The sequence below is a fragment of the Lithobates pipiens genome, unplaced genomic scaffold (assembly GCF_037356315.1).
Source record: "Lithobates pipiens isolate NorthernLeopardFrog02 unplaced genomic scaffold, aLitPip1_a1.2 Scaffold_23, whole genome shotgun sequence".
NCBI lineage: Eukaryota > Metazoa > Chordata > Amphibia > Anura > Ranidae > Lithobates > Lithobates pipiens.
Genome location: NW_027507785.1, coordinates 276,049,920 through 276,063,755, shown reverse-complemented (window position 1 = coordinate 276,063,755; position 13,836 = coordinate 276,049,920). Strand labels below are relative to the sequence as shown.

At 43.2% G+C, this 13,836-nt stretch overlaps 1 protein-coding gene across 2 annotated transcripts in view; it reads right to left on the bottom strand.

Annotated features, from left to right (window-relative positions):
• RABGAP1L (RAB GTPase activating protein 1 like) overlaps window positions 1–13,836 on the bottom strand; it is a 613,081-nt gene that overhangs the window by 225,010 nt on the left and 374,235 nt on the right. For both annotated transcript variants that reach the window (XM_077453243.1, XM_077453242.1), the window contains exon 14: window positions 6,006–6,119. In XM_077453243.1, the coding sequence (XP_077309369.1) occupies window positions 6,006–6,119 (114 nt within the window). The remainder of the gene's footprint in view (window positions 1–6,005; window positions 6,120–13,836) is intronic.

Below are 13,836 nucleotides of genomic sequence, written 5' to 3'. Positions count from 1 at the left end.
TAGAAGTACAGAGGGGCAGCCATATTTATTACATATACAGTATAGGCTGTGCTTCCCGATTAGTGGTACTATGCAGTAAATGTGCATTACTTTTGCTCCCAAAGTGGATGACTTTAAAATCTTTAAATAGCTTATTATATACTGATGCATTACGACTGACAATAGGCTCTGATGCGCTTGTTGATAAAAGTGCTGGCACAAGGCCTTGCTCAAATTGATGGGATTAATATTTTTTTCAGCTGCTATGAGAGAAATTTGTATGGAACTAATCACACCATACAGTTTGACTTAATGTATTATTTCTCTGATATATGTGCATAGATTTTAGGAGGGCTGTTAATCAAGCAGGTAGAATCAGACCACCCTCAGGACAATGGCGTTGTAGAGTGTTCTATTAGCTTTTATGCATGGCTTGGTAGAGCCTTGTAAATCTCTATAACCTAAAGTCTATTTAAACTCCAAGAATGAGCTTCTCTTATTTGCTCCTTTTTTGCTCTGTTAAATACATAATTGAAATAATTTTGTTCTATCGTTTTGATAAAGGCAAAAAATCCATTGAACTGCACAGGAACCCATGGTTCCTGTGCACTCTGCCAATGCTGCAATCTTATTGGCTATATTGTTCACAGTTATATCTGAGGACTCATGTAATGAAGAAGAAAATCTAAAATAACAAGCTTGCTTCTCCATAAAGTAAGCTTTATGAGTGTTGTCACTCTCAGACAGGAATTGTGTGTGTTCCTGGCAGAATCACCAGGTTATAATAAAGGAATAAATAATCTAAAAAAGGAAACTAATGCAGCCACTGTATCTGCCAGCACATTGGAGCAGTGTGCTGGCAGGACGCTAAAAAAAGTCCTGATAGCAGCATCTTTGGATCGGTGAAGGAGCGGTGTATATACCGCTCCTTCACCGCTCCTTCCCATTGAAATCAATGGGGAAGCATGGCTATACCGGCAACATATCGCTTTGCGGTGGTTTTTAACCCTTTCTCGGCCGATAGCGAGGGTTAAACCCGCCCCGCTAGCGGCCGAATAGCGCCGCTGAAACTATGGTAAAGCGGCACTATAAAAATACTGCTTTACCACCGACTCCCGGGCACCTGCAGCGTGAAAGGAGCCTTAGAGATTAAGTCTTAATGTCAAAAGTATACCAGCCTTCCGTGACCACTTACACTCACCTCCCCTGTGCTCCCTTCATTAATGATTCAGTGCTTGGGCCTAGCAGCCCATCACCGGGTATAAACACTGTCACAAGATAGATGGGGTGACATAATCTGTGAAGGAATGGAGCTAAGAGAGCGTGCAGTGAAGGCGAATAGTAATGGGTTGGGGGGGCGTTAAAGATACCCTGTCACATTTTCCCTAAATAAGCAAAGTGACATGATCAGCAATATACTGCAGAAGAAGACAGATCCCAACTTTTTTAAAACATTTTACACATGTGCTATGACTGTAAGTAGCATACTTTTTCCACTTGCACGAAAAGGGTGTTTTTTTTTGTTTTTGGAGAATTCATCTGTAAAATAAATGGAAGCAAACAACTTTGCAAAGTAAACACTTTCATAGCTACAGCAAAGGCCCAGAGTATTTAAGAATTCTACCCATGGAGCCCACTGTCCTTTCCGTCCTACTGTCCTAACCTTGTGTTCACATGTAGACTCGTGAGCATCTGTTATTTGTCATGATCACAGTAGGAGCTTTCCAGATCTGAAGAGCACCGTCTCAGCAGAGAGCTCATTGAGTTCTGTATATCAATAAATTAGGGTTGACAAAGTCACTTATAGATAAACAATCAATCCTGAATTTGAATACACACCTGGTATTCCCTAATGAACACAAAGCGGTAAAAGGAGGAGGGCGAAGGAGGTAGACACTTATATGGATTCATTAACCGACATAAAGAAACTCTGAAACTATTTTAAAATATTGAACCAAAATCATGCCAAAGAAAAGGGGTTATTATCCCTCCCTCTGATATTCTTGGTCTTCAGGGGCTTCGCTGGCAGGAAAGTGTTCAGCATCTGGAGCACTTCCTGGTGTGTCAGATGCCCTCTCCCCTACTACACTCTATGGTTTCTTCCTCCAGGATCCACATCATTGCTGTGTCCTGGAGTGACCAGAGGAAGGGGCCAGAGGAAGGAACCAAAGATCACAGAAGTGGACCAGCTATCCAACACATAAGAAGAGTCAGATGCAAAAGATTTTTTAGCCCCAGCATAACAGCATGATAACAGCAGGTTTTAGCAGAGCAGACAGCAGCAAGGGTACATATTCTTTATTTTCTTTACAGATATGCCTTTAATTTGAGATTTAAAAAGTATAACAGGGTCTCTAACTTCTAGCATGTTGCAAAGTTAATAGTTAATTTCTAACTTCAAATTTTGCAAAGCCCCATTGTATGTATATTTGTTCCCAATCAGATCACATACCTGAAATTATTAATAAATATTTTTTATACCCTTTTAGTTTTTTCTTTGGAGCAGGGTTATGCTGTATATAGAACTCTATAAGCAGCATATAAGTTTTGCAGAACAAATTCAAAGTGAAATTAGAGGGGCAGACAGAGGAAAAGTTTCTATACAATGTACCACCTTGAGATATTTAACCCTTTGTTAGGACAGACAGTGCAGACACCAAGCTTACAACTGATGAAATTGCCAGCAGAGTAAGGACAGATAAAGTGTTACTAAACCCCGGACCCTGCATTTACTATATCTGCTCTCCCACAGTACACAGAACATGGAAATGCAATTATTTAACCTATCAGCCTGGATGTCACATCACTTCCTCAAACTCAGTCTATCCAAAACAGAGCTCATGATTTTTCCTCCCCCGTGTGCCTCTTTCCCCGGATTCCTCTGTCAAGAACAATAGCACTACTATCAGCCCGTTTCCACATGCACAGGTTCTAGGTGTAACCCTAGACTCTGAACTATCCCTTTGGCCCCACGTCCAAACAATGTCCAAATCTTGCCACTTCAACCTACAGAACATCTCCAAAACACGGCCCTTCCTAATACCACAAAGCTCCTAGTTCACTCCCTTGTAATCTCTCATCGACTACTGCAACTCCTTCCTCATGGGATTACCTTTATATAGGCTTTCCCCCCTTCACCCCATCTGCTGCCAGGCTCATCCACCTTACCAACCGCTCAGTGTCTGCTACCCCTCTTTGTCAATCCCTCCACTGATTCAAAATTCTAACAATTTACAAAGTCATCCACAACTCGGCCCCCAGCTACATTACTAACCTAGTCTCAAAATATCAATCTATTTGTTTCCTTTGTTCCTCCCAAGACCTTCTGCTCTCTAGTTACCTCGTCACCTCCTGCCACGCTCGCCTCCAGGACTTTTCCTGAGCCTCTCCAATCCTATGGAACTCACTAACCCAATCTATCCGACTATCTCCTACTCTGCTTGCTTTTAGACGCTCTCTGAAAACTGTTCTTTTCAGAGAAGCCTATTCTGCCCCGACAAACAACTGCACATTTATTTTCTCTATCAGCTCACCCCCCACAGTTATTACCTTTAGTATCACTTGACCCTCCCTCCTAGATTGTAAGCTCTAATGAGCAGGAACCTCTGATTACTTCTGTATTAAATTGTATTGTAACTGTACTGTCCGCCCTCATGTTGTAAAGTACTGCACAAACTGTTGGCACTATATAAATCCTATGTAATAATGATAATTATTTTTGTAACTATAAACTGATGAATACCTTTTTTTCATCAGCAGTATATACCAGTCTTATGACTTCTATCAGTGTCTGGTTAAAGCTTGTAGAAGGAGTTTTCATTCTCCTCTTACTGTCCCTATAAGGCTGCATGAACCCTGACCCTCTGTCTGCATAGTGCCAATTGGCCCTGTGCCGATCACGTACACCCTCCCAATTAAAAAAACAAAAAACGTTCTAGCAATATACACCAAACTGAGCATGTGCAGTGTACTCCGAATGCACTGTACTATCCAAGAGATGAATTGGGGACTGTGGAAGAAGGGAAGGCTCACAGCAGACAGGATTAAGCAGCCTTTTTAAACAATATGGAGGATTAACCCCTTCGGTTCCACAGTGAGTATAACTAGCATGCTTTACTGCATATACAGACTGTGGATTTAGTAACACTTTAAATTATAGCAAACCCTGGCCCCCAACCTAACACATGGCCGTTCAATTACTTTTACAGGGTGCAAAAGGGAGCCCCCTTCCTACCACCTTTGCAGAACTCAGCAGTGCGATTGGAGAGCCCAGTACCAACACTGCTTGGTCTGCATTTGCTCTGAGAGGGGAGGAAGGTACATCCATACCTGCCTTTGCTGTGTGATGTAAGAAACAGGAACCAACAAGGATTTAAATGCGTTATAAACCCTCGTGTTTTTTCACCTTAATGCAACCTATGCAGAAAAGTAGTGGATGAACCTTTTTTAAAGTCGCTGCGATTGAGTCGCAACGGTTTGAACGGTTCCAATGCCAAAAATAGGGTGCGACTTGTTATGCGGTTTTGAACTGCCAAATCGCATGACCAATAGCATTGGTGTGAACGAGGGCTAAAAATAAACACATTAACAATAAGCTGGATGAGTGGAACTACACTAATCTTTTTATTTAGATAGTACTGACTAATTCTGAAGCAATGCATGCAGAACATTTTTAACAACTGTTTTTTCTATTTTGTTTTTTTAAATATACTGTAGGTACAGGTTGCCTAAGGGAAAACCCAGAAGACAAAGGGTAATTGTAAGTATAGCAAGTCTTATTTTGTGAATTGTCCATACATGTTATCATTTACATTTGTACCAGACTTTGAAGATGGGATGAAGGACAATACCATAACCTGCAGACACATGATTTTGATTAGAACAATGGGCATGGCAGCACCTTTGCTCCCCATATCCCTTCAATTGACTTAGATAAGAATTGCTATACTGAAGTCACCCCTTTTGAATGGTCTATACAGCCATGGTCTGCTCCATTGGACACCAACTGCCCACAAGCGTATCCTCCCTTTTGAAGACACATAGGTGCATGTATTTGGTAAATTTGGTAATGTCCCTAGTTTACCGCAGGAGCATGAAGGTTGTGGCCTGGTCCCCTGGACATCCACCACCCCCCCCTCCCCAAGGCTCCTGCCTGCATTGTCTTGTGGATGATCCTTCTATGCGTGCATGAGACAAAAGTGCAATAAACGAACATGCAGAAATCTTCCCCAATGCTCCGCAATGAGTCCGATAGAAAACAATATGCTTTTGTATTTAAAATGCTGCTAAAATAGCCACAAGCTTGGCTAGAACAAACCCTCACAGTCTTAGAAGATATTTAAAAAAAATTACTAGTACATGCTTGGCTACCTGACCTGCATGCCTTTGGATTATGAGAAAAGACCCATGCAAAAACAATGAAGCATACAATCTCCATTTCATTTATGTCTCCATTAGAAACTGAGCCCATGATCACAGCACTGCAAGCACTATTAAAGCGGGAGTAAACCCGCTGATGTGTTTTTTTCTACCTGCAAAGGAAAAGGCATAATGAGCTAGTATGCACCGCATACTAGCTCATTATGAAATACTTACCTTAAAACGAGGCCCCGACATCTGGTCCGATCCACGCCGAGGGAGCTGACATGCTCCCTCAGCGTTTCTTCCGGGTATCGCGGCTCCAGCGCTGTGAGTGGCCGAAGCCGCGATATCGTCACTCCCGCGCATGCGCGTGGGAGATTTCTTCCCAGCAGCGTCCGTAGTCTGCCAGGCTTTCGGCTGGGAATCCCTTGTGCACATGCGTCACTGCAGTCAGTGGCGCATTGCGAGGGGAATATCTCCTAAACCGTACAGGTTTAGGAGATTTTTTTTTACATACAGGTAAGCCTTATTATAGGCTTTCCTGTAGGTAAAAAAAAAGTCCCAAAAAGGGCTATACAACCACTTTAAGAAACTGCCCCAACAGAAAAAAAACACTCAAAACATTTTTTTTCTTTTTTTTGGTTGCAAAGTGTTTATCTTCTTACCTTACAAATCTTGTAAAGAGAGTCTTGTCCATCGCCCTCCGAGTCCTTGAAGTAATCGTGTGCAGGAAACGTTCGGTGGATATCTCTTTTGATAACACTCTCTTGAGCTGAATCCTAGTAAAAGAACACAAGTCACAGCTATTAACTTGTAAAGGCCAAAGGCTGGCGGTATGATAAATCCCACAATACCCAATGGCCCTGGGTGAATTATCTTTCTCACTAAAGTAAGAACAGGGAAAAGAAATTGACCCTTACATAAAACAGTGTCAGTTACTTGCGACAGAAACATCTCATGCGAGCCTAAGTAAGGAAGTGCCTGTGGATACTCCTCTCATAGAATTGTGAGGTATGATTTAATTGAAAGCAGGATATAAATTTAAAAAAAAAAGATTAAAGGTGGAAGTCTAGTTTTCAGAAAGGGGGTCACTGAGACAGGACGATAGAGAAAATGATACATAGTTCACAGTGGTTTCCATGAGCTCCTGGGTAGAGAGGAGCTCAATGTCCATTCGCTGATCTTCCCTACCTAATAAAAACCTGGAAGAAGCCACTGGATCACCCTTAAAATTATTAATGACTTCTAAAGACCTTTATGGCCTTGGAAAATGTTGTCTGATATTTCTGCCCCACAATTCACTGTGGTATATAAAAAAAGAGCACGAGTATGGAGATTGGCTAGAGATGAGTTTGTAGGACACCCAAGCTCCTCTCTAATGGTGACAGAGAAAATCTCTCCAACATAGCTAAAGATAGCAATTTAAACGTTTCCAAAATTGATTTTATTGTACAGACGATACTGCACCCCTGACTTATTTTGATATGGGAATACAGTGGTGTGAAAAAGTGTTTGCCCCCTTCCTCATTTCCTGTTCCTTTGCATGTTTGTCACACTTAAGTGTTTCGGAACATCAAACCAATTTAAACAATAGTCAAGGACAACACAAGTAAACACAAAATGCAATTTGTAAATGAAGCTGTTTATTATTAAAGGTGAAAAAAAATCCAAACCATCATGGCCCTGTGTGAAAAAGTGATTGCCCCCCTTGTTAAAACATACTATAACTGTGGTTGTCCACACCTGAGTTCAATTTCTCTAGCCACACCCAGGCCTGATTATTGCCACACCTGTTCACAATCAAGGCATCACTTAAATAGGAGCTGCTTGACACAGTAAGGTCCACCAGAAGATCCTTAAAAGCTACACATCATGCCGAGACCCAAAGAAATTCAGGAACAATTGAGAAAGAAAGTAATTGAGATCTATCAGTCTGAAAAGGGTTATAAAGCCATTTCCAAAGCTTTGGGAATCCAGCGAACCACAGTGAGAGCCATTATCCACAAATGGCGAAGACATGGAACAGTGGTGAACCTTCCCAGGAGTGGCCGGCCGCCCAAAATTACCCCAAGAGCGCAGCGACGACTCATCCAAGAGGTCACAAAAGACCCCACAACAACGTCCAAGGAACTGCAGGCCTCACTTGCCTCAGTTAAGGTCAGCGTTCATGCCTCCACCATCAGGAAAAGACTGGGCAAAAATGGCCTGCATGGCAGAGTTCCAAGGAGAAAACCACTGCTGAGCAAAAAGAACATCAAAGCTCGTCTCAATTTCTCCACAACACATCTTGATGATCCCCAAGACTTTTGGGACAACATTCTGTGGACCGATGAGACAAAAGTGGAACTCTTTGGAAGGTGTGTGTCCAAGTATATCTGGCGTAGAAGGAACACTGCATTTCATAAAAAGAACATTATACCAACAGTAAAATATGGTGGTGGTAGTGTGATGGTCTGGGGCTGTTTTGCTGCTTCAGGACCTGGAAGACTTGCCGTGATAAAAGGAACTATGAATTCTGCTGTCTACCAAGAGATCCTGAAGGAGAATGTCCGACCATCTGTTCGTGTACTCAAGCTGAAACGAACTTGGGTTCTGCAGCAGGACAATGATCCTAAACACACCAGCAAGTCCACCGCCGAATGGCTGAAGAAAAACAAAATGAAGACTTAGGAGTGACCTAGCCAAAGTCCTGACCTGAATCCTATTGAGATGTTGTGGTATGACCTTAAAAAGGCCGTTCATGCTCGAAAACCCTCTAATGTAACTGAATTAGGACAATTCTGCAAAGATGAGTGGGCCAAAATTCCTCCAGGACGCTGTAAAAGCCTCATTGCACGTTATCGCAAACGCTTGGTTGCAGTTGTTGCTGCTAAGGGTGGCCCAACCAGTTATTAGGTTTAGGGGGCAATCACTTTTTCACACAGGGCCATGATGGTTTGGATTTTTTTTCACCTTTAATAATAAACACCTTCATTTACAAATTGCATTTTGTGTTTACTTGTGTTGTCCTTGACTATTGTTTAAATTGGTTTGATGTTCCGAAACACTTAAGTGTGACAAACATGCAAAGGAACAGGAAATGAGGAAGGGGGCAAACACTTTTTCACACCACTGTATATGGGGGGAGAGAAAGGGCAATGTTAACCTGTTTTTTTACTTTTCTATTTAGTATTACTACAATTGGTTGGGGATTGATTCCCTAGAGGCTCTTCCTGGCGGCGTCTAGAACACTCTCATTGGCCTACTACAGCTGTTCTACGGTTTTGTTTAATTTTTATTTTTGCCTTATGCCGCGTACACACGGGCGGATTGTATGGTGTACTTAGTCCGTCGAAACACATTTCAGCGGACAATCCGCTCGTGTGTGGGCTTCAGCGGACTTTTTCAGCGTGCAGTCCGGAGTACTAAGTATTTCGGTTTTTTCGAAATTCTGTCCGTCGTACTTTGGTTTCAGCGGACAATACGCTCGTCAGTATGCTAGTCGGACGGACTAAGAATGGCGCATTCCCAGAAAGGATTTACACGGCGGAAGGGTGCTTTGCTGTGTCTTGGACTTCCTATTTCTAGTCCCGTCGTACGTGCTGTACACGTCATCGTGCAAGCTTTCGACGGACTGTTGGTGTATCCGTGTGTGGTCAAGTCCGTTCAGTGGAAAGTACGACGGACTGTCTGTCGGATTGTATGACGGACTAAGTACGCCATACAATCCGCTCGTGTGTACGCGGCATTAAGTGTACTCAGTTGTTGGTCCTGGGAGACCACTTCAATCGTGTGCTGGCAATTGGTTTTTGTTTGGTACATTGTATTGTATATTTTCTACTGCAATTAATAAAAGAAATAAAAAAAAACACATATGCAAAACCCAATTTTTTTTAAACCATATTAACCACTTCAGTGCATACGGCACGAGTTGCTTAAAACGACAATTGCGCGGTCGTGTGACGCTGTACCCAAACAATTGATGTATTTTTCCCCCCTTTGTTTTGGTGGTGTTTGATCACCTCTGTAGTTTTAATTTTTTTTTGCGCTATAAACAAAAAAAGATTTTGCTTTGTTTACACTGGCAGATCCCCATCCTGGTTCACAGTGGAGCGATCGCAGGTGGCCACGCTCATCAGCCCCAGCTGTATAGCTATACAGCCATAGCTATTGCACAGAGAGCCGTATCAGTACAATGATTCATGCAATAGAGCTGCCCTGCCGCAGTATATCTGTGGCAGCTGGTTGGCAAGTGGTTAAAGGAGAAGTACAGCCAAAGCTCGTTTGGCTGTACTTCTCCTGTGGATCACAGAAGTGCAGTCTGTTTGGCACTCCTGTGACCCATTTTCAGTAGAGAGCAGGCATTAGTCTGCTCTCTGCTGACATCACAGAGTCGGTCCAGGCTCTGCGTCATCATGACCGCTTAGATCCCTGAACCGAGCCACTGAGAACCTGAGCTGGCCACTCCCACCCTCTCCACAGCTTAGCCCTTCCGTGAGCAAGGAGGGGGCAGAGCAGACAGCTGGTGACTGACAGTCACCAGTTCTTTGCTTGGGGAGCTATGAGAACCGAGCGATCGGCGGTGTTGGATCGCTCGGTTCGAAGTGTAGAAGCGCCGGGGGACAGATGCAGCTACAGACTGATGCTGCATCCACCTAGGTAAGGATGAATGAGAACAACAAAACCCATACTTCTTTATTTAAGACTAAAACACACTGCAAAATTCAGCTGATACATGCTGGCTCAGCTGAAATTCGAGCAGTAGGTGCCCCTGTCAGTACCACCTGCTGAAAATTGGCAACCTAAAGCCTTGTACACACGATCAGATTATCAGACAAATATTTTTCCACTTTTTGTTGCATGCTAGTTCATCTCATATCTAAGGTAAAGAGAGGTTACTCAACATACGAACATTTTTTTAGGACAGAATATAACTCTAGAAGTGATGTAACGTGTTGAATTGTTTTGTATGGATTCTCTCGATCCTGAGGATGCCTAATCTTGCTCTTACGATTTCTTTGGACAAAAACTGTATCAATTAAATGAAAATCGGATGTTATGTTCACTTACGATAAAAATTTTATAGCCTGCCCCTTCAGTTTGTCGTCCAAAAAGTCGGAATCGGTTGTCAAAAGCACTATATTAACAATCAGAAAATCGGCAGATCGTACGAAGTTTTACTTCCCATTTTCTTATTGTGTGTCCGGGCCCCAACAGTGGCTGCATCCTTTCAGATGCAGGCAATGTTCACATATTCTGACAGCTGCTGCAGCCGACTGTCAGAATAAAGTAACCGGCAGGGGAGATTTGTCTATCCATACAATTTACCATGGATGGAGGAATCTGGTAGATTTGTTTAGTTCAGCCTGCACAAAAAAAAATCTATAAACGTAGGTCAGCTTTTACGGTTTCTCTGAAACCATGTGCGTCACCTTTCACCCAGAACAGGTGCATTTATGGTTAACAAATACAGCAGTGGTGCATTAACTATGCAACGCGGGACAAATGAATGGCAGCGTAGGCTCAGGGCAGAAATATTCAACAGATTTACAGCCACTGGATCACCCATAAATGTATTAATGACTTCTAAAAAAAAAAAAAGACCTTTATGGCCTTGTAAAACCGTACCCATCATTCTCAAGTTCTGCAAAATAAAGGTATTTCCTTCATCTAGAAAATATGTCTGCTAATGTTTAGAGTGGGGAAAAAAAAGCTACAAGACACATTTTGAGTGTTGCAAAGAGCAGTCATTTGGAAATAATGCTTGTACAGCATTGGAATCTTATAGTCTGGAATTACTATCAGTTTCAGGCTCAGAATGCTTCACGTTGATCCGCTGAGATAGTTTCCTCTTAACGGTTTCAGCTGCTGGTTTGAAGCACAGTTCCCTGTGGAAAGTGTCAATTACTTGTTCTAAGCGTCAAGCTTGCTCTTGAGAGTGTTGTACAATGGTGGTTGTCTGCCTCGGCGCTCTTTAGACCAAAACAGAAAAATCAATGGGTCAGGTATTAATAGCAACTGCACTAGCTGCTCCAACCAATCAGATGCATCCTTTCGTTTTTGGCTGCTGAAGCCGATTGGATGCCAAAGCAAAACAGCACCTTTTTCTCCTAAGGCCCAAAATCAATACACTAGTAATTTTCAAAAAGAGCTGCATTCATTCAAGTACATGCACAATGGAGCTGGTATCTTTAAACTGAGTTCAGCCAACAATTATTTCTAGTTTGAGTAGAGAAAGGTTTGAGCCTCCGTCAGATTTTTACTGCTGAGTCTCCGTTGGCAAGATTAACTCTAACCTTCTTTCCTGGTGACCTCCATCATGGTGGGAGAAAATGAGGAAAGGACAAAAATTTTAGGGCCCCTTCAGAACTTTACGTTTGTTGTAGTATCTTACCAGGGCCATCTTTAAAAGGGTTAGTTCACCTTTAGCAAATAAACTGCTTTAACCACTTTCTTACTGGGCACTTCCTGCCCAGGCCAATTCTTAGCTTTCATCGCTGTCACGCTGTCAGTTTGTTATAAAATTTTGCAAACAGGTAATTTTTCGCCTTCATTGATGTGCACTGATGAGACTGCACTGATGGGCACGGATTGGTGGCACTGATAAGGCACTGGTGGGCACTGCTAAGCTGTACCGATATGCACTGGTAGGTGGCACTGGTAAGCACTGCTTAGCAGCACTGGGTCTGGAGTGCGTGGGACCGATGTCCTGTTTACTCCAAATGGTAATCAGCTTCTTTTTTTTTTTCCTTCTCACACTGCGTGAGGGGGAAAAAAAAAGCCAATTACTGGCTCTGTTTACATTAAGTGATCAGCTATCATTGGCTGACAGCTAATCACGTGGTAAGGGGCCGGGATCTCATGGACTTGCTGATCACAAAGCGAGCCACGCACGCACCCAGTAGGGGCCATGCAGGCATCACGTGCACGGGAGGAGGTACATGGATGCCCTGCCGGCAATTTAGGCCAGTGCATGGGCAGCAAGAGGTTACTCTAGAGGCACCCCTTACCTGCATAGACAAACTGCAACTTTGAATTTGAAGTTGAATAATGCCCTTGCGATAGGTGTAGCCCACTACCTCAGAGCAAGAGCATCATCCCCATCCTGCCATGTTGCCATGTTTCTAGGACATTGCTAAAGACTCCCAGCACATGTATGGCTCACTAGGGGCGGCACAGTGGTGTAGTGATTAGCACTTTCGCCTGGCAGCAAAAGGGTCGATGGTTGGAATCCCAACCATGATACTACCTTCCTGGAGTTTGCATGTTCCCCTTGTGCCTGCGTGGGTTTCCTCCAGGTACTCCGGTTTCCTCCCACACTCCAAAGACATGCTGGTAGGTTAATTGGCTTCCGTCTAAATTGGCCCTAGAATGTGTATGTATGACTGTGAGTAAGGGTAAGTTCCTTGAGGGTAGGGACTGATGTGAATGTACAATGTATATGTAAAGCACTGCATAAATTGATGGTGCTATACAAGTACCTGTAATAAATAAAAATCTTCTTTGTCCCAGCATCACTGAGCTCAGAGCTTCTGCAACAGGGTAGAGATGGTGCATATGAGGGGGTTTGAATTGGCTGGGAGTGTTTTAGCAATGTCCTAGCAGAAGGCAGAACAGGATTATGCCACTTCTGGAGAGTTTTGCAGACAGGCTTCAGGAGTTACATAGATGGCCTCCAACTGTTACAAGGGCATTCTTTCTCTTTGGGTAAAGCTGCCAAATTTTATCTAGAGGCAATGTTTTGGTAAAGGTGAACTAACCCTTTAAGGCACCCATGGTGAACATACAGCAATGGTCTAAAATCTGGAGCTGCACATATATATTTGTGTATTGGTGTCCCTTATAAAATGAATGGCAAAAAGCCTATTTATTCATTATGTGAGCTCACTCATGCTTATAGAATATACTGCATTTAGAGTCAACAGGCTTTTTGCAGTGCTTGTTGACAGCAGAGAGTCCTTGTCAAATCGAGGCTCATGTATAGAGACTGGAGTAAAGGTGGAGCAGATCCGCAAAGTATCCGATTAGGTTATATCCTTTAATCCAACCCTCAAAATTTCCACTTGTCTGCTCACATTAGCGGCATGTGGAAATAAGCGGAGGGTGAGTGTGGAGTCGCATCAGAGGGCATGTGCGCCTCCAGCAGGCGGGGTTGAATGGGAGCCGATTTTCCTCCTAGCCTCTGCCCCCAGCAGGCGGGGTTGAACGGGAGCCGATTTTCCTCCGAGCCTCTGCCCCGTCATTTTCTTAGCAGGGCCTGGCATACAGCAAAAGTCGACAAAGAACGAAATGAGGCGGGGCAGGGAGGGGGTTGAGCGGGAGCTGCCAAACTTTTCCTATTAACAAGCTAGTGATTGGTTGCTCGGACAGCCTAGCAACTACCTTGTTAATAGGAAAAGTTAACTTTGGTAGCTCCCGCTCCCCTGTCCAGTGCTGTGCTCTGCTGTAAGTTTCTCTGAATCCTAAATCAGTTAAAGTGTCATTCATTGGTTTAAATCTTTTTAATGCTATATTTAA